Source organism: Orbicella franksi, chromosome 3 (assembly GCF_964199315.1).
Source record: "Orbicella franksi chromosome 3, jaOrbFran1.1, whole genome shotgun sequence".
NCBI classification, from domain to species: domain Eukaryota; kingdom Metazoa; phylum Cnidaria; class Anthozoa; order Scleractinia; family Merulinidae; genus Orbicella; species Orbicella franksi.
The window spans coordinates 19,184,237-19,206,301 of record NC_138147.1 but is presented as its reverse complement, the minus strand read 5'-3'; the positions used below and the strand labels follow the sequence as shown (position 1 = coordinate 19,206,301).

The following is a 22,065-nucleotide window of genomic DNA, read 5'->3' as shown; positions in this document are numbered from 1 at the left end:
TTGATAAGCATGATAAGACGCAACTTTTGGCAAATTTAAAAAAAATTCTATAGGTAGGAGACAGAGTCACCCTAAATGTTCGAAAATTTAAGGTGGCTCTGAACAATAACAACGATCTGTGGATTTTTTGTGCGATGTACTGAAGTACGTTTTTCGATTGGAGGAGAGCGTGTCATGTGTCATGGGTCAAAAATCACTAACTCCCTACGTAAAGGGCGAACAAAACTCAATACTGAACTGAAATTTTTTGTGTGTGCCAACCGGGGTCAAGCAAATAACCTTTTTGCAGTTTGTTCGCTGGTTGAGTCTACTTAAATATTCGTAGTCAGTTGTGATGAAGATTTCTCTGAGCAAACGTCTCTTAGTTTTATTCTGGTCGTCCTTTGTTTCATTACAATAACACCGACATAGGCATAAGAAAAGAACGCTTGTGCTCAGTTCATGCCAGGTGTCCGTTCTCATATGCCTGCGTTACATGTAATTACTTTCTCCGCCCAGATTCTCACGGTCAATTTATTCGAAGTTTTAGGTACACCAGCGGGAAAGTGTAGGTCTCACCGAATAACTAGAAGATGTCGATTGCAAGTCGTAAGAATGGAATATCTTCCGAGTATCTTTCAGCAAGTTTGTTTGGTACAGAATTTGTTGCACCATCACGACGACATTTCCGGCAAATCGATTTCACGAAACAAGTTACGGGTCACGTAAAGCTACGTAAAGTAAATGCATTTCGATTGGTTCATGCATTGAAAGGAACCAATGAGAAATATGCATTTAAAGAGGATTACATGTCAACTACTTATACTTGGAGTAGAGGCTTTGTTGGATCAGTCCCGCTTGACGGCTGCCTCAGTCAGTAGTTTATCGTTAACGTTGATCGTTCCAGAAGCTAAATAACACCATAATGAGTGGGGACGTGGAAGAGAATGTATCAATTTTCCTTTCTTTTAGTAATCTTGGTGTGAAGATCGATGATCGACAAATTCTTCAAAATGTGAGCGGGAAAGTTCACCCTGGTGAAATGTTGGCTGTAATGGGGCCCAGTGGTAAGTGCATTGTCCTGTACTCTGTTCCTTCTTCTCATTTACCAAAAAATTTAATTATAAAGAGCGAAAATGTCAGAGTCATTAAATTAGTCTTGCCAATGAGGTTTTGGTTCCTTCTTCGCCATAATAACTGCAAGGGCTATAATTTACACTTAATTAATGGTCATGAGGGAAACAGTTAGTTTATTTGGTTTTCCAACTGTTTCCCAAGGGACTAGTAATTTTAAAGTGTTTTGTTACTAGATAGCTGGAGTTTATTGTAAAGTAATAAGGCACGAAGAAGACAAAGACCCCTACTTATCATTCAATGCATTTTTTTCTTCCTTTTCATTGGCTGAGAGCCGACCACGTGACCTTCAAATAACTGCTTACAATACAAATAATGGTCTGCTCATGCATAGTACCATATTCAGCTCATACGTAATTGTAACCTTGATCTCTGGTGAAAAATGGCAGATTGCTTCTCAGAATTGAATTGTCAAAGAGTGATGTAAATAAGAAAACAAATTTGGTGATCGAGCGATAAAATAGTTATTGAACTCAGTTATTGCAAAATATCGTTTTTTGTCAGTGTCTCGCTCTTGCAGATCAATTATTTGCTGACGCCGAAGACTGAGGCAAATAATTGATCTGCTCTCCACTGTCCAATCGTGATATTTTGCTCAACCTCATCCAATAATAATTATTGTTAAGTAATTGTTGTCATTGCCCGGTGACCACTGAAATCAACCAGTAAGAGTGCCCACTTGATTCAACTAAACTCCTGTAAGATAAATCCACCACAAGTTCAAGTAACAAGCGGGCAAAAACTTTGTACCAAGATTATTTACATCGTATTGGAAACTTCTCTGCAACTGCTTTGAATATCTTCTCAAAAGAAATTATTTCTAACAACACCAAAATAACACAATGTCAAAAACAAATTTTGAAGTGCATATGAAAAACTTGAAAGTACTGGTGAAATGAAACTGATGATGAAATTTTACCTGTGTTAGTACAATTTCTCTGAACTTTGAAATTTCCCATCATATTTTGTCTTAATTAAGCCTATTTTATAAACTTTACAATCACGAATGTAGATACTCATTACAATTGCAGACTCGAGCTGCATTTACATGACATTGTACTTCTAAGCATAATATTATTACATGTTATACATGAACATAAATTTGTATGCAGTGCAAATGTCCACCAACCATGCCAACACAGGAACAGAAGATATAAAGCAGCTGAGAACTAAATCTGAGGTGATTCAAATCCTGCCTAGGCCGGGGATAACATGGGTAGCATGGAAGACTGAGAAATCTTTCCCTCATTCTCCTTCTTCCTTGCTTTTTTGTCTACCCTACTATACCCCATCCCTGTTTATGCTGCAGCTCAGGCTACACTGAGGTCAGAGATACTTTCTTTGCTTAATCTTTGGTCCCACATTTCTTATCTAGGGCTTGAGTGCTTCAATGTGCAGGGAGAAAATTACTTGGGTTATTTTCAAACACTTTAAGTTTCCACAGAGTTATTGATTTTACTACCACTAGTGAAAAGTCTGTGTATTCTGTTCATGCGTTAAGGTGTGCAAAAAAGCACTGCTGTGGGTCGTGCATTTATGAGGTAGAGCTTTCAATTGGTGTGTTCTGAAAATGAACAATGGTGAAGTTCATCTTTTGTTTTTAATAAATTGTAAAAATGTTTTAAAGTGTATTTTATTTTACATAAATTTACATAAATGAATCATGGCTACTTTTAAGGTATCACTGCAGCTGAGTGCATCTTGAGACTGATACTATAACTGATTATATTGGTCTATGCTCAGTCGATACATACATGACTTTTGTATGTACATATCTTTTGAGATGTTTTTGGGAACATTAGGGAAATAAATATGCGCAGGCTCTTTAGCTCATACTACATCATAACTTGGTTGTCCGCCTCTGGTGTAGAAGCGAGGTTTTCTTTTTTTTCTTTTTGTAGAATTATACCATTTTCAGAGATGCCAACCTAAAAAAATCAAATTCTGGCAGATCACCAATTTTACCTTGCCTTTTTTGACTCTAAGTGGAGCTCCGGCAGTTAGACCCCCAAAAATCATTGCATTGAATATCCAAAATGCTCCCCCCCAAAATGCCAAAAAGTGGCTAAAATATGTCTGTAATTTATTGGTATTCATTCGTATTGTCTGTGAGATTTAGTGACCAGCTCGGAAGGCTGGGAGATCCACTCTGTATCTTGGAGACTCCCGGATATTCTAGTACTCACTGCTGACTTTCTATTTATTGTCATTGTCTTGTTTAAGGTTCTGGTAAAACAACATTGCTTAACATTCTTGCTGGAAGATTGTCCCCAGAAGATGGTGAAATACTTCTCAATGGAACAAAAATAAACAAGAAACTGAAAAAGAAGATTTGTTATGTTTTACAAGAAGACATTTTCTTTGCAAATCTTACTCTTCGGGAAACTCTTACGGTAAGCATGTCACAAATTACTGACAGAGACATCTTTCACAGATAAATATCTTCTAATGCTCTTTTACTGAATATCTGATGCATTTTACATCATATGGACAGTATGTCAATTATATAATTTAATTGCAGTCCTTTTGTTTATAGTGTTCTGCAATGCTCCGTCTACCTGATACCTTATCAAAGGCTGAAAAGTTACAAAAGGTAAATTGCAAACTGTATATAAACAATAGTCTCCATTTGGTGCAAAAAGATGCTAGGATATTTGTCCGTGGACATTATCTGTTCCAAGAAGGGAACAGTTTATGCTTGAGGAAAACTGTGAGCTTCGAAGAACAGATAATGTCCAAGGACAAATATCCGAGCATATTTTTGGGCCAAATGGAGGCTATTGTGTTTATTGTCCTTCAAATCTTTTTTGCAATACACGCAGTTTTGCAAAATTAGGGAATATTCTCGGATCTTCACCAGTTTTAGCTGGGGAATATCCAGTCATGTGATGTGTTTAGACCAATCGTGCACAAGCAAAAATATTGATGGATTTTACTATAGATAGATCTGTAGATCTATGCATACATGTATTACGTACAATGTAGTTCTTGCATGCATATTTTGTGTATGGCACTGTATTTTGAAGAATATGAGTATGATATACACATTAATAAATTAGTTCCAAAGTGCTCTACAGTAGTGGGGCTATATTTATAATTACATGACTGGATACAGGAGAGGATAACTTATAACATAGCACTTAACAGAACTGTTTTGAAAGGGCCTGCTGGTCCTCTCTCGTCAGGTGCATGAAACACTGACCAGCTAATTAAGGTTCCCTGTATAAGTTGATTGTTCCAACATGCTTAATCAAGTACGTCTACTTGCTTGCATGCCGGCACAAGCTCGCCAGTCAATTTCAGTTTCTTCATAAGAAGTATAATATAGTTATTACTGGTACCCTTTTTCAGAGTTCTGAAAAAAATCTCTGAGGATCAAAGGCATACATCCACAGTAACATATGACTTGTATATATTTTCTGTTGGATTTGTTTTTTTATTGCTCGTCATTGCACTGATAATTATTTATTAATTAGATCTACAGAATTTTATATTCAACATTTCTCCTTAAACCAGTGCCTCTTAATGCTTTAGGTTGATGAGATTGTTGACAACCTGGATGTCAGGAAATGTTTGGACACAAGTGAGTAAACATATCAATTATTGTTTGTAAAAAATATAAGAATATTGTAAAATGGCACACCAACATAAATAAAAACAGTATGTAAACATACATTATAACATTGCATAGATATATATAGGCATGCCTGCTATAAAATCCCATGCCATATAGACTGTATTTTGCGGTGTGGAATAGATGTCCTGTGTCCAGCTAGATGTCATGTGTCTAATGTTGTAGTCAAAATTAAATTCATGTTAAAATCAATCAATCAATTGACCGACCGACCGACCAACCAACCAACTGACCGTAGTTGGGTGCAAAGAGAAGGAACAAGACCCTAACTTTGGAGAAGAGAATGGCTGGACCCAGAATTATGACAAGCGTGTAATTTGAGCTACAATCATAGTGTATATGGGGAAATTACCTACAGGTGAGGGATTGTAGGTATCCAAGAAGAGAGTTAAGGGCCCATTAACCGATTTATGCGTGCGCTCGCGCGCGTTGCTAAGGAGTGAAATTTCGCTTCTGGTTACTTACGTCAGCCTGAGCACGGAAAATAAAAACAAGTCAATAACTTGCAAATTTGCTTACATTTTAGATGTTTTACTTTGTGTTTCACAAAATGCAAAGTAAAAAAAGTACAAGCAAAGACAAAATAAGAAAAAGACAGAAAAACAAGAGCAATAGCAAGAGAAAAACTAACTCTGTGTGGCTTTCTTTGATCTTACTGTCTTACTGGTATCCGCTGGTAGTGTAACTTGCACACGCGCTGATAGGGTAACTTCCAATATATACCGGGTGCACTTCCGGTTTCTTTAAATGCTAAAGGAAGCATGGTTTTTCATTAAATCCAGCCTTTTTTGACGGATTTCGATCAAAGCCAATGTTGGAAAGATAGCTATGCATTCGTTTTTCAAAATCATGCTTTTTTTGGAAAATTACAGACTTTTTAATATTTTGAAATGCTCTTAAAATCTGACCTTTTGAAAATGAAACAATCTATGTGTAGTGTAATGAGGATTTAAATGAAAATATTAAATCAATGAAAAAAATCCCGATAAAGTAATTTGCCTGGGAGTCTTTGCGGTTTTTCAGTATTAGTCACATGACCATGGGCGTGGCCTGATGACGTCATCACTAGTGTTACTGATCATGAAAAAGTTAAAACACATGAAATAACTTTGAACTAACTAAAAATGATGAGGTTATATATAGATGCGCATAAATTTTCCTTAGCAACGGCTCAAAAAGATCGGTTAATGGGCCCTTAAAGTCATTGTTATCGCCCCCAGACCTGAAAACCAATTTGATGTGCTAAGCTTTCTGGGATCTGCCCATTTCTGGGCCAGATTTATCCTGTGGTTTTCAACCATTTTAAGGCCCTCATGGGATCTCATGCACAAACCCCTGGAGGTAGGGTACTAATGAAGGAGAGGCTTTTGAACTTATCAACAACATGCCCTGTCATGGCGTATTTCAACAAAAATACAGAAGACATGCCTAGTAACAGATGCCTCACCTGTTGACCTTGACACATGCAGTTTTAGAAAAACAAGAAGATGACAATGGTTTGTACAGACCAATCTACAATGCCAGCTGTAAACTGAGTAACACTGAGAAAATGTACACCCAGTTTGAAAGGAAAGCACTGGCAGTGTGATGGGCTTGTTAGAAATCCTTTCTCTATCCATGTCTTGGTCTTTCTTTGAGATATACACAGATCACAGGCTGCTGCTAACCTTGTTGAGTGCCAAAAGTACACCCCCACCAGCAAGTGTTGAAAGGTGGTTATTGTACCTCCAACAATTTCACTATATAGTCAAGCACATTCCCAGCAAAGAGAACTCTGCAGATGCCCTAAGCTGACTCTCAGTATAATATTTATGTCCAGCTGAAACCAGAGAATGCATGTATGCCTTTAGCATAGCAGCTGAAGCAGTTCCAGCAGCACATACACCTCAAAATGTTGAACAAGCAGCAGAGAAAGACCTCACCCTACACTTGCTAGGCAAAGCTGTTACTTCAGGGAATTGGACCAGTTATCTGGCTCCATGTCTAAAGACATGGCAGAAGAGCTTTGGTTCCTAGACCAACTTGTCGAGTCCTAGGGTATATCTTCAACAGTTTTGTTAGATAGTCAAGCACATTCCCAGCAAAGGGAACTCAGCAGATGCCTCTGGGCCATCTCCCCATAGGTCTAGCTGAGTATCATGATGTAACTGAAACCGGAGAATATGCCTTTTGCATAGCTTCTGAAACAGTTCCAGTAGCAAGTACACCGCAAGAGGTTGAATGTCCAGCAGAGAAAGACCTCACCCTACACCTGCTAGGCAAAGCTGTTTCTTCGGGGAATTGGACCAGTTACAATATCAGGCACCATGTCTAAAGCCTTTGCAGAAGAGCTTTGGGTCCTAGTCCAACTTGTCTACAGAGGGAATCATATCATTTTGCCAGAAAGCCTCTGAAAATGCACTGACTAAGGCCTAGTGAAAAGTTGTGGTAACCCACCATGGATAATTAAGTTTGGCAGTTTATAGAAGCATGCGATCCAGTTGGCCCAAGAAGGAAAACCAGACCCATCAGATCCAACACTCTTCCCAATGTCCCATGGGGTGACCACATTGCCATCGCCCTTTATAGTAGACAGCTACTTCTGCCCAACCGAAGTTGTTCTCATAACAAAGACGGATGCAGTACAAATTAGTAAAAACCATGAAGGGGATGTTTCACACACTGCTTACCCTGAGTGTTCGCAGTGACAATGGGCTAACACTTACCACTATACAGTTTGTAGGCTTCCTAGACCATCAGGGAATAGTGCATTTTTAGCCAGATGGGTGTCTAGGCCTCCTTTGGACGGCCACTTTTTAAAGAAAATTGTTTTATTTTCCATATGTTGCCTTATAAATTGCTCATTCGAGCAGGCCCTACAGCACATTTTGGGTACCCACTTTTCAAATCCTGGCTAAAAGCCTGAAGGCACCCCATACTGGCTGCAGAGCAATGACAAAGTTGATTGCTGTTATGAGACCTTACTGATACGGATATTGAGAGACCCTCAATTGGAGGGCAAGGACTTCCCCGCCTTTCACTACTGAACTACAGACCATATGGTGACTGGATTGTCAGCAGCTTTAGAAACTGTCGATGGGAAGATGTCTAAGAACTATAGCTACCCAGAGTCACAGCTCTGCATGACAGGCTAGGATCACTGGTCATGGAAGCTCAGACTAAAGGAGAGTATATAGTAAAGCAAGAGCTCAGCACGGTGCAGTGACATTGTGGAAAGAAACCAGATACTCTTCAACAAAAGCTGAACAAGAGATCAAACTATTGCCAAACTTTGAGCCAGTGCAATACAAAGTGGGCAAGAAGATAGGTATTGCAGTCCTGATACAAGATCAAGAAGGAAACATCAAGTGCAACATAGGCCATATGAAAAAGTTTATCCAGCCAGAACTTTGCACAGAAATCCACCATACGCAGGAAGAGGGTGAGCAAGGCCAACGTCGCTCTTCAAAGCCCACCAGCGATCAACCTAGAACTTTCATGTGAACCCTCTGCAACAAGTTCTAGTCTATCTGCTTCCCTGCAGCCCATTCAAGCAAGGCAAGTCCTGGCCTGGATGAAGGACTTTGTCTTGTCCACTACCAGTACTTAAAAACATCCTTCACACTTGCAGTCAACCTTACCTTAAGGACTACACTGTAGTTTGTTTAAAAACATTGAACATTGGACAATAGATGTTCAGGATTATAGGACTCTCAAGCTAAGTGGAGGGGAGATGTAGTGACACTTGTGACATTTCCTTCACATTTTCACATGACCATGTTCTTTGTGGAGTCTGCCATCTTCAAAATCCAAAGTTAATGAGTTTCTGAAGTCTTTGTGTGTTGTAAAGTGATAGTGTCCAGATGTAATGTCTGCAACAAAACATTCATGAGTAGAGGTTCAAACATGTACAGGGTTTTTGTCTAAAGTAGCAATTAAATGCATTAGTTCAGTGAGACAATAGAAGAACAATCAAACAAGCTAAAAAACTGTTATATCAGTTGAGCTTACAGTGTTATAATGCACCTTACCGTTGCCACAGAGGAAGTTTTTTATTAGCTTTTACAACTTTTTGAGAACTTCTGATCGCTTCTGTTTCAAATGGCCAATCATACTGCTACAAAGTGCCACAGGTTTCAAACGTTGGCAGGTTGAGATTTTTTAATTCCCACTAGAGTTATTGGTTAGTGTAATTCCTTCGACAGTTCGTTTTGTTCGCATTACTGCTGTAACACGAAAACTAATCACATTGTGGGTTATAATAAATTATTGAATATTAAATATATATTAGTTTATGTGTAGTTGATAAGATGTATTTATATATACAAAATTATATCTTTTAATGTTTCAGAAATTGGGAACTCTTTTGAAAGAGGATTATCTGGAGGTATTAAAATTATTTGTTTGATTGTTAGTCAATGCATTAAAAATACTTGAAATCAGTCTGTATTTGATAAGCATGCTCACATGCACCTGTACATGGGCGTACATGGACATACAGAGATGTATATCAGAGTATCAAAGTCAATGCTTACATAATCACCATTAATATTGATATGTTTTTAAAAGGTTCCTCTCTTCTTAACCTTTTCAGTTGATGATGTTTAGAAGTTTAAAATCCTAATATTTCAAGGAGACAGTTGTTGTCGAACCTAACAGTAATTAAGTCTGGTTATATTACAGTGCAAAGAAGAATGTTTCTTGTCTTTTCTATACAGGGGAGAAAAAAAGAGCAAACATTGGTTCTGAACTGATAACAAATCCTTCCTTGATTTTCCTTGACGTAAGTTTATACTGTATATGACATAAATTAATGTACATTATTATACCTCTCAGTCACTACGCGCGCAGTGATTGGTCAATTTAGCGGGCCGTATTCTACTGTTTATGTTGCCAATATGTTTTGTGATTTCTCGCCAAGAGTTGTTAACTTTTATAGCAAATAAAAGTTTTAAGCTTTCTTTTACTTTAAATTGTGTATTAAAATGTCCTATCGACTTAACAACGGATTCAAATTGACTCGTTTTGCTCAGGGTTCGAGATGCGTTAGGAATTTGAAGCTGTCAGAAACCGTCAGACACACATTAGAGATATAATAAATATCTTACTAACCTCGTCTTCTCGGTCCGTAATATATCTTATGTAGTATGAATCCGCGAAGCGCGCGGGCCATAAATCGAAGGGAAAAAACTTGGTCCGTAACTCACAGTTCGGACCTCGACCTCGGTTAGTAAGAGATATATATTTATTGTATATGTAATATCTGTGCTGTTTTATAATTATATGCATTATGAGAAAAAAAAAAAATTATTCCTACTTCTATGCTGTACATCAATTCCTGCAGGTACATGCCTGTCACAGTTCAACTCATATACAACATTACTGACGTTCAGTGATTCTGTTGACTTATATTTTTTTAAATGCTGATATTTTGGTCAGGAACCGACATCAGGGTTAGACTCCAGTAATGCCTTGAACCTTGTTAAAACTCTGAAGAACTATGCAGCGAGAGAAAAGAAGACAGTGGTGACCACGATCCACCAGCCTTCAAGTCAGATCTTTTACATGTTTGACAAGGTTCTTCTGCTGTGTGGAGGACAGGTAAGGGTTCAGCGGAGCTGTTAAGGTTTGTACATTAGTGAACATGGAACTGTTTAACCTTAAGTTATGTTCATCAATTATGCGAGAGAAATTAAAAGAAAATGACACTTGTACTACATAGTGAAGCCAATACAAATACACTCTTTTTTATAAGAACTTTTTTTTATAAGAACGTTGAGGCTGAGATTAACCAACATTTTAAGGACGTGTTAAGAACATTCCTCAGGCTGAGAGTCGATTAAGAACGTTTTTATTTTGCTTATCTGTATTTTAAATGACAAGGATAAAATAAAGGTAACAAAAAAAAAAAATGTAAATTAACCCAAATACGTAAGTACACATCTCGGTTTGTAATAATCAGCAGTTCTTATTCATATCTGTTCCAAAATAACTTCCACAACATTAAAGTCATTAGGTGATACCGGTATACCATGTATATTTAAGAACATCTCACGAACGTTTTCAGCCTCAAATCGCCCAAAAATATAAGAACTTTCAGCCCCAGCTCCAAAATTAGGCGTTCTTATATATAAAAAAGGGTGTATCTGAGAGACTAATTTTATGTAAACTGATCTGAAGCTGTTCAAAGTTGAAATGCAGAGACACTTTATGACTACATGTATGTTTAAAATTAAAGTAGCCTTGCACAACAGGACTACACTACCAATCAGAACACATGCTATTGTGATAAGAGCTTTATTATGCATGCCTGTCGATGCAAATAATGTCCGTTTCTGCTTACTCGAGAGGAACAAAACGCTACTATCTTATTTAGGGCTGGAGAATATTATTAACCACACATTTCTCTTCCTTCACGACTTCCACTCGATCGAGTTGCTATTGCTCAGTCACATAATTTCTACATGTGTTTCTTAGTAAATTATATAATTCCAGGCAATCATTTTTCGTTGGGCCGGTGCAACAGACGTCGAAAAGGGTGTTACACTGTAGTGGGAGTACATGTAATTCACGATCAGATAATTTGTTATTCAGTTATTTATGTGGATTACTTTTTTTTTTAAATAACAGGTAGCTTATTATGGGGAGGCTGGCAAAGTGCTGAATTTCTTTGAGAGTATTGGCCTAGTCTGCGATGCTCACTTCAACCCAGCAGACTTTATTTGTAAGTACTCCTGCCATGTATTCTGATAGTGGATGCACAATGTATTTCTAGAAGACAAAGGAACATAATTTCTGATGTGCAAAATACAGTTATAATGCAATAACTAAGGTTCAATGTACAATGCATTAGTTGTGCGTGTACTAATGGTTCCTTGTCCCTGATGTACATGTACTCGTGTACGTTATTAAGGGCATTCACGTAATTCTGATGTGGTCGTAGCAATAAGTTGATATCAATCCAAAGAGAGTTAAAGAATATCAGAGATCTAGTCAGTGTTGTCTTGCAGACTTCGCTTCTCTTGGTCCCTTTCCCTTATTCTGGCATAATCAGTTCATACATGTATAATAGCGTGACAGTGACACACATGTTTTGAGTTGTTACTTTTTCTATACTCATCAGTGGAAAAGGTGACTGAAGGAGAGGAAGTACAGGAAAGGATTGTGAAAGGCTGGGCTGACAGGTCAGTTTAAAGATTTACAAACCATGACAGAGAACAACAAAACAAAATTAAAAACAAGACAACTCGAACACACGATCATCGGCGAACCTGTTATGAAATCGTGTATTCTCTGACATAGTAACACTACGGGTGATCTCGTATTGGGGGTATACCCCAAAAAAGCAAACAAACAACAAAAACGTTGAAGAAACTATATTAATAGCTGCCAACACAGAGTGAAATTGACACATTGAAGCTATTTTGTTAAGACTGTGATTTTGGGTATCGTAAGAACCATTATTAACATTTTTTATGTAGAAACGTCAATTTTTTATTGCAGACACAAACGACATAAAAAGTTCTCAGCAATGTCCACTGAGCATGGACCAGGAAGACTTGAGACTCCAAACCCTACTCCAGAGAACAATGGAAAGGATCAGCTGGAAAACACTCAGGATACAGCACGTGAACCAGGCAACAAAAGTGCAGACACATTGGCTGATAAAGAAAAAGAGACAGAAGATGATTCATCAAGCTCTTCTACCACAGAGTTAGTTGATGATACCTCTAATGTTCCTGACGATGAAGAAAACTTGAAGAGCCCCATACTAGATGACATGGAAGCTCCTAATGGGCATGTACCCTCCGTAAGTGAACTTGCAGATGAAAATGAGAGCTCCAATCCCTTGATTGCAACTCAGAAACATCCACCATCCAAGTCATTGTGGAAAAGTGTGAGAAGTTCATTTAATGACACTAAGTCTACGGATGCACTTCCCCCAGTTCACACGGAGGTTCGGTTGTCCTCTGCAGACTTCAATGTGGCTGTTGTCACTTACCAGCGTACTACATCACGGGATTACTCCAAAGTCGACATCCATTATCATGATGACGATGAAGATCAATCAGCCTTGTACAGCGACATCTCCACATCATGGGCCACTAGTTTCTGGACACAGTTCACAGTTCTGTTGCAGAGGTCGTTCAAGCAGTCCAGGCCAGATATTCTGTCTAAGCTAGACATAATTCAGGTGAGTGATTAGTTTTGGGCAAGAGATTAAGACGGAATCCACCAAAAGTTCGAGTAACAAGTGGACAAAAACCCAGTACCAAGATTATTTACATCGTATTGCAAACTTCTGTACGACTGTTTTAAATGTCTTCTCAAAAAAAAAAAATCATTTCTGGCAACACCAAACGTCGAAAACGAATGTTGAACTTCGTATGAAACACTTGGAAGTACTGGTGAAATGAAACTGATGATGAAATTTTGCCTGTGTTTGCACAAGTTCTCTGAACTTTGAAATTTATTTCTCTTGTTCCCATGGGAAATTGTTTTCGGTGTTATTTCAGGCAATCATTTTTGTATTTAGCTTTAAGAACATGTAAAAATGACTCTAAAATACTTAAAATTATTCTGGTACCAGATTTTTGTCCACGAAAACCTGAAATTGCTCGATTTTCCATCGGATGTTGTTTTAATCTCTTGTTTTTGTAGAAAAGTGGTGAGAAAAAGGTTTAATCTGAAAATTATCCAGGGAAATGCCGACAAGTTGACAATTTTGAGCCACAGCTGAAATCTTGTAATGAAACGGTTAGATATATATTCACATATTGTCGAATGTCACAATGTCATAATGTATATTCACATAATGTTAAATTATACATGTAATGACTGTAACTTGCAGCTAATGCAGCGGCACTTTACGTTTGCTTGAGGGCCAAGGTACGTTACCTACTTAACGATGCATTAAAAAGAGACAGCTGCTAGTCATTTCTGTCCACAGTCACGGCATTTGGGGACTTTAAGCCAACATGTCACAGGTTGTGTTTGTTGTTGGTGTGTGATTACCCTGATGAGTGTAAAAGTTGATTTCTTTTGGTGACTTTGCCGGATATATCTGTAGATATACAGTACACCATAAGTTTTCAGCTATGGTACGCGGTAAAACCTCGTCTTTGCCGATTTGTACTGTCGCAATTGCACCCCGGGGGGACGAATTCCTCAACTTCGTCCCAGACAAACATGCATGCCGTGGCGAAAAATCAAAAATGCCCAAAATGATATTTTATTGTCATATGGTAAAAGTGAAGTCTGCGTACGAGCCAAGTGGCCCATCAGGCCGGAGCTTACCCGAGGTTCCGTGGCATGGGGCGACTGGGAGTATTTTTTCTCCCCCCTGGATGGGATGCTAGGCCATCGCTGGGTTACCCCCAGCATTCAGTTCGCCCAGCATTCAGCATTCGGTGGGGAGAGGCACTGTGAGGGTAAAGTGTCTTGCCCAAGAACACAACGTAATGTCCCCGGCCAGGGCTCGAACTTGGACCGCTTGATCCGGAGTCTAGCGCACTAACCATGAGGCCACCGCGCCTCCACAATTGTCAGAATGTGCATTGCGTTTATTTCAGAACTCACTTCTCGCCGTGGTAGCAGGACTGATATGGTTTCAGCTTCCGTACAAAGAGGAGAGTATTGTGGACAGATATTCATTGGTTAGTGAATAACTCTTCTTTCTATTGTATTGGTTATTTCTCCTTTTACACTTAATTGTGCTTTCTCGAGTCTGATTTTGTAGCCTTCATACATGTACCTCTTACTAACCACGTTCGATGTCGGTATTGTAAGTTACGAACCGAGTTCTTACCCCTTCGATTTATGAGCGAAGCGCAAAGCGCGTGGGCCATGAATCGCAGGGGAAAAAACGAGGACCGTAACTTACAGGACGGACAAAGTAGACGAGTTTAGTAGGATGTTTATTATATCTCTTCTCTGTGCGTTTGACGGGTATGGGAAACGATTTCTATTCACACAGAACGACTTTAAATGACTGATGCGCGTCGAAAGCAAAACGAGTCGATTCGAATTGAATCGTTGTTTAACTAGACCCGTAGCCAGCAAGGGCTACGGGTCAATAGCCCATGAGGCGAAGCAAATGTAAGTTGACGAAATATTTATTTGGGAATAAAACGAAAGAAAGCTTCACGCTCGATTGCGCCAATTTCGCTACTCGAGGACTATTACTAATAGTCCTCTAGTAGCGTAGCCAATTAAAATGCAGGATTTGCATTAGTCCACTAGTTAAGTGATACTCAAAGTCGTTAGCACGTCTTAATAGGCGGGAGTCGTAAACTTGTACTTGCTTTGAAAGTAAAGAACACTTGGTGATGACACAAGAAACATTTTTTTGCAAGAAAAACGTAACAGCTTTGAACTGATCAATCACAGGCGCGCAAAGTAACCGAGAGATGTATACATTGTAACTTAAATCTATTCCTCATTAAAGATCTTTCATTGCAAAATGGTTAATTTGAATTAAGTCCTTGCTTTACCGTTTGTTTCTTGACAGTTCAGTAAAATGTCCTAACGATGTATATTTACATGTTTTGCAGATTTTCTTTGTTATAATGCATTTAACTTTTTATCCTCTCTTCCAAGCACTGATGTCATGTGAGTTTAGAAACTTTTGCATCGATTTTCATACATGTACACGTAGTTTAAATGTGTTTTGACTTGCCATTTTATATTGCAAACATTTCCTCCTGCTGTCACGATTTTCCAGTAATATCCCCCTCCTAAAATTGGAAAACCTGAAACACTTTTTAATAATTAGTCCTTGATATTTACTTGTCCTCTTTCAGAGAGGTTCACAATGGTTTTCATTAGTTTTCAGTGCTTCTTTTTTGAAGGATCAGTACCACCACTTTTGTCAGTTGATGCTGTAACAATGGCAAATCGTTGGTAAAACAAAAAGGTTACCACAGCAGCAGTTTTTATAACCCCCTTGATTTTAGCTCCAAGTGCTTTTAATTCCAATACGAGTCCTGTGACTCACTTTTCGTTTTAATCGAATTGTGATCAGCATGTTGAAATAGATCCATACATCCTTCATTGGGTTACGAGGCACTTGTTTGCTTTCTATTTTGCTGGTGATGGGGTTTCACTAAAAAGATTGCATGGCTTTGCAAGTTATGTTTAACTAAGCTTATCTTTCCTGGTCATGGTAAACAAACTAATCGAATTGTGATCAACATGTTGAAATAGATCATTATATCCTTCCTTATTAAGGACGATCGCGCTAATTGTTTCTGCGCTTCCTTAATGCGCACGCAAATTCACACGCCACGTCATGCATCGATGCGCGCGTTAAGTAACAAAATGAACAATGATAGGGCAGGTGGCTATTGCTATAGCTTTGCCTGGATTTAACGATCCTAGATGTTCGGTGACCCCTATTTTCCTTTTGATGGATCATTTTCTCTACCAATTTTCTACGTTTAGCGAAAAAATGAAGAAAATCTATCGATTAGAAGTTTGAATTTTTTGGCAAAATATACCATCGAATTCCGTTATTTTTAGCTCTTCGTTTATCTGTGCGGTGGTTTCAAATGCCTCTTGAAGGGTTAAGTTTTGTGAAAACGTTGTCAACATTTGGAATTATTTAAGCAACAGACCTACTTCTACAAAATATGACTAAGATCGTTGGCCTCCGTTGACTCACCTTCGATATAAACCCCTGTAGACCATACTGAATAAAGTTCGCCAATTTTTCAAAAATCAGGGTAGTTTTGTTTTGCATTTATAACACAGGTAACTCATTATCTGACTGCAGTAAAAAAATAAAAAAAAATTATCGACTGGAAAATTTCGCGCGAACGTCCTTAAGTTGGCGGTGGGGCTTCATGTTAAACTATTTTCATCTCTCCGTACCGTCTCAATCCACTTGTAAGAACACCAAACACTGCAGCCCTCAAAACATTTTGATTATAAATTGTTTGCTATCTTTAGTTCCAAATGAAGCAACAGTGGTGAATAAAGAGAGAGCGGCTGGGTATTACAGACTGTCAGCATACTATTTAGCCAAGCTCTGCAGTGAACTACCTCTCATCATATGTCAGCCGGCGATGTTCTTCACCATTGCGTATTGGATGACGGGATTAAACAGGAGCGAGGCTTTCCTTAGCCAACTTTTGCTGCTGTTGTTAACAGCCGTTGCGGGACAGGTAGCATGTATGAATGTTTACGGGTAATGAAATTAACATGAAATATCAGTGGTACGGGGATTTCTTAACAGCGATTCGCGCACTTAAACTGGTGTAAAAATATAAACCGCGAGATCAGACGAAAGTCAGTTTCTACCCTACATCAGCAGCCAAACGCTATGGATGAAATTCTACTAGTGGACAAATTTTGAATTAAAAATTATGTCAAAACACTTCCTTTTTTTAAGTGTCATGGGAAATCCTGGCATAATCTTTATTCCCTGGTTGTCACATCGTTAAATTTCCTCGGTCAAAAGCTGGCATTTCCATAACGAAAATTTTACATCCATAATCTTTGTTTATTTTGATACATCAGTTCTCGATGAATATATTGAAAAGTTAATTCGGCAACAAAAACATTTTTAGCGCATTTCTTAAGATAATTTCGATATTTTGTTTAACGCTGAACCATGCATACATATTCTCATTATTGCATGGAATGAGCACAGTGTATTTCCTGTGGTGTTCGATGACAACATTGAAATAATGTTCACCTTACAACAATCTCCCTCCAATGATCAGCTTTGTTACTGTTGTGACATCGTTGCCTTAATATATTCTCTTTTCTCCCTCGTGCGTTTTTGGGCTTGTCTTTAGACAATTCTTGAGGAAACACTGCTAGCTTTACAGGTTAATGGCTTTCTGTTACGTTGATTTGTTGTTCAGTCTCTAGGTTTGTGCATCGGTGCTACAGTGATGAATTTCAAGAAGTCAATTGTTGTTGCTATAGTATATGGCGTGGGCGGTATGCTGTTAGGTGGATTTTTTCAGCAGCACGTGCCATCGTGGCTAGCTTGGCTTCAATACGGTACTTACATGTTATATTCTTATGATGCAGCCCTCAGCATCGAATTTTCCAATTCTCCAACTTTCAGGTGAGATTGTTGTTGTTTAAAAACAGTCTGTGTACTGTACTTATTTACTCACTGCTGATTTACTAACTCGCCACTAAAAACCACATGTCTGGCAGGGAAAGCTTACATAGTAGAAGCGTATTTCCTGAAGAGGCCTAGTGCTCTGAATAAGAGTAATTTTTCACTATTTGAGTGAAATGAAATAAGTGAAAAATGTTTCTTCTCAGACAACGGTGGAGGCTTGGGAATAAACAATGTGACCTGTGGAGCGGGCAGTTTTTCTGTTGCGTCCGCCGTTACTGACTTTCCCGCCCACCCGAAGATTTAAAGTTTTTATACAAAGCTAGTATAATGTACAAGCCTTAAACTTTTTCCTTATTTTCATTCTTTAGCTTGTTGCTATGTGTATTAGCTTTTGTTCTGAAATAAAGGTCAGGTGGTGGAGGTCAGCTTGACGTGGCTACCACTGGTGTGTGAGAATGATAGGGCTAACCAGAGGCGTTGCAGCTGCTGCAGAGAGTAACCCGCTACATTTTAGTTATCAGTAAAATGAAAGTCAGCTTATTTTAAGGCTATTGCAAGTTTTAGCCCTCATCTCAGTTCTTAGCCTTTACTAAAAACAAATCTTGCATTCTGTTTAGTTGTCGAGAAATGGACTCGTCATATGCTGCGTGCAGGAACAATGGGACCGCTATTGAAGGCAGTGACATCTTAGAAAAGCTGAACGTTTCCAGAACTGTGGGGGAAAATGTTGGTGTGCTTTTCCTGTTTGTTGCTATTTTCAGGATTTTAACGTATCTTTCTCTGCGTTACCTGCATAAGCCGAAATGATGGAAACGAATTGGAGTTGAATCAGAGGAAAATGTGTCAGGCTGTAACACAATGAGTAAAGATCATCAGATGTCACGCGCCCGCATTTTATATGACAGTGGACGAGAAAATCACACTTTGAAATATAAGATTTTTTTGCCATATTACATTACTGAATAAATTGATCTTGTAAAAACAAATTCGTAATAATTTGTGTATTGGCCGTTCTATTTTTTTAAACATACTTTTAAAGCGTGTGCCTGAATTGAACCATCGAGGCATTTTCACAGTGAATGTAATTATATTTTCTGGTACTATACACAACTTGAGTTATCCTGAATTTCCCAGACCAACACAGAGTAGTGTTCCGCAAAATGCATTAAATCACATTATTTTATGGTTTGTGTTTGTAGCCGATATAACGCGCGTTCTGATTGGCCAATTGTAGGGCATTATTCCGACTCCCGTAATGCCCACGGGCCGATACGGGAGAATAAACCAAAGTAAAAAGCCATATAATAAGCAACTTAATATATAGATTTGACCAAGCTTAAAAGCGGAGCTCCTGATTACAATAATTAACCATAAATGAAAAGAGGATTTTTTCCCCTGGATCAGAAAGGCAAAAAATGACCAATTTTGAGCATGTGATTGTTCAGCGTGTGATTTCACTATTTGTTACTCGTTAAAACATTAATTTTAACAAACCATACCTAATGAGTGTACCCAAGATTGTAGAAATTACGTACGCAATAAATCAGGGACTTTCCAAGAGACGATTGTGCAAGAAATGTGTCGGAAGAAAAGTCAGCAACGCATCAGGGCGGTTTAAGTTGCGCCGAAATTTTGCCTTTGCCTGTACTGTCTCCCTCTCCTCAAGAGTAATAACCTGGCTTGAGCCCGGGATCCAACCTAAGCCCGCGATATGGTCACGTAATACTGGTCAGTGAATACCTTGTTTTGACAGCTATCAATTAATCATAACATGGATGTCCAATATTAAAGAAGTAGGTAGGGGCTCCGCTATTAACCCTCGAAAGTTCGGTCTTTACAGGAAAATCTCAAACCTCGGCCTTGCCGTATTGACCGAGCGATAGTAAAGATTTCACTCTCGGTTAATAATTAGCTCTTATTAACCCGAACAGGAGGTCTGTATGGGAGAATCTTTACCAAGGTCGTGGGTACAGACCGAACGCAGTGAGGTCTGTACGCACGACCGACGTCAAGATTCTCCCATACAGACCGACTAAGCTCGGTTAATAAGATGCTTATTATATGGCAAACAAGAACAATTTTAAATTCTGTTAATGTAACTGGTTTTTATTAACTGACATTGTGCTTATACTCTCATCACCCTGAAACGATTATAAAATATTTTGTAACTAATCTTAATAAACACGAACACAGCATCAGGGGTGGGCATCTCGTTTATTGATGCCCGCTTTCGAAAATAAAGAAAGAGAACAAAGAAAACTAAGTATGCAAACTTCTCGACACTGAGAGTAAAGATTCTAAATTATCCTTAATATAGCCGTCCTTGGCTCGATCAGTCTTCCATCTGCCGTGACGTTTGAAGAGTCGATCACTGACGCCTGCGTTAGCGGCTGCAGAAGTACCTCCTGCTCTTAGACTGTGTAAACCAAACAAGTGTTTAGGATACCCTAATTCCGCAAACGCTTGTAAAACTATTTCCCCAGTTCTGGTATAACTCATACCCGTGGAACACAAAGACAAGTCTAAATTAGCGGCACCGACGTATCTGTTAAGCATGTGAAAAGGGCAAGAAACAGAGTCTGATTTTGCTAACAAAACATGGGCGCCACCCCTATAGACATCGGTTTTGCTCTTAAATAGATAAATCCTCACAAATGTATCGCAAAAACTTACGTCACAACAACGAAGGCTAGCTAACTCGTAACGGAGAAAGGCCGAATAGGCGGTAACGCAAATAGCAGCTAAGCGAAGATCAGAAAGATTAGCATTGGGACCCGCAAACCTGTTACATATACTCAAAATCATTTCGGGAGTAACAGGTTCTTTCTTGAGAACAGGTTTTGCAAGTTCCCTTTTTGCAGCCTCGAGCACGGTCCTTACCAATTTTGAATCACAAGGACTTGAAAAGCCATACAAATTGTGTGCCCAGTTTATGCCATAACAGGCGGACTCAAGTGTGGAGTAGGGGTAACTCTGCTGCAGCAAAAATTCCAAGTAAAGGGCAACTGACATCTCATCAGAGGGCAAGCAAACGACTTCTTCAAAGCAAGAAGACCATTCTCTAAATTTTTGAAAGGCTCTTGAATAACACTCCGTTGTTGATGGGGCCTTTGCTTTAGCGGCACGCAAGGGAAGACCTTCCGCTAACTTTCGAAGCTCTGGATCTCTTAAGTGGGCAACCTTTGAGGCAAACGCACATGCACCTTGTAAACAAGGGAAGTAACAACAAGAAATGCGAGAACAAATAGAAATAATGCAAATGCAACGCAACGCAACCAAACACATAAGGAGGGCCCAGTGGCCTAAATGGTGCATTCAGCACAACAATAAACGGGCAGTCCCGCACAAAGACGACAATGCCCCAACGGCCCAGAAAAGTTTAATCACCCATGGCTAACACATGGTGAACGGGCAGTCCGTCATAAAACATGGCCAAGTGGTCGCGCGACATGACGTCTCATAAACAGATTCTACTGGACACTGTACCGTACAGCTCCGTCAAGCAGCAGAAAAACACTGGGGTACTAAAATTCTCTGAGCCAAAAAGGGAACTATTATTTGCCCCATGGAGATATACATCTTTACTGTTCTCAACAAAGAGAAAATCAATGACAAATGATCGGAAAACCCCCTTGCGTTCTATCAAAAAGGGCCAAAAGGGAGCTGAAGACCAACAAGGAATAACCAGAATTCCTCTGCATTGACAAAAACACATGGCGGCTGACATTTTTAACTAATGAAACAGGTGGCACCAGCCAACAGGGTTCTCCTACCCAACTAAACGCTAGGGAATCCACGCCCAAAGAATCGGGATTAAAGAACTTCGAATAGAATCGGTGAACCTTGTGGTTTTTGTAACTAGCGAAACAATCTACTGAACAGGGACCCCAATAAGAGTTGACTGCATGAAAATAACAATCTTTAACTGTCCAGTCATCACAGTCGACAATCTTGCTCAAGTAATCAGCTTTCTCGTTTAATGAACGAGGTATCCACTCAGCCTCAATTGCGATATTGTTTTCTCTGGCGGTATGAAATGTATCAACCGCGAGTTGATGCGAATGCTGTTTCATACTACCAGAATCGACGATCAAAGGAATAGCTTGGTTATCAGTAAACCACTTAACAGAGCACCCTTAAAGAAGATGTGCAAAACTCTTTAATGAAAAACTAACACAGTGGAGTTCTCTCCACGTGGAACTCTGTTTCATCTGCAAAGAATCCCAGTTTTTGTGCGAAACAGGCTTGTCGTCAATGG

The 22,065-nt window shown here is 39.0% G+C and overlaps 1 protein-coding gene across 1 annotated transcript; it reads left to right on the top strand.

Moving 5' to 3' along the window:
• Positions 1–210: 210 nt before the first annotated feature.
• On the top strand, positions 211–21,803 carry LOC145481652 (uncharacterized). The gene is made up of 15 exons (XM_081460175.1): positions 211–1,046; positions 3,337–3,506; positions 3,650–3,706; positions 4,648–4,696; positions 9,078–9,113; positions 9,445–9,509; positions 10,166–10,327; positions 11,357–11,450; positions 11,850–11,910; positions 12,230–12,920; positions 14,299–14,382; positions 15,280–15,337; positions 16,676–16,890; positions 17,596–17,804; positions 18,425–21,803. The coding sequence occupies exons 1-15, from the start codon at positions 905–907 to the stop codon at positions 18,612–18,614; spliced, it is 2,283 nt and encodes a 760-aa protein (XP_081316301.1). The 5' UTR covers positions 211–904; the 3' UTR covers positions 18,615–21,803.
• Positions 21,804–22,065: the final 262 nt, after the last annotated feature.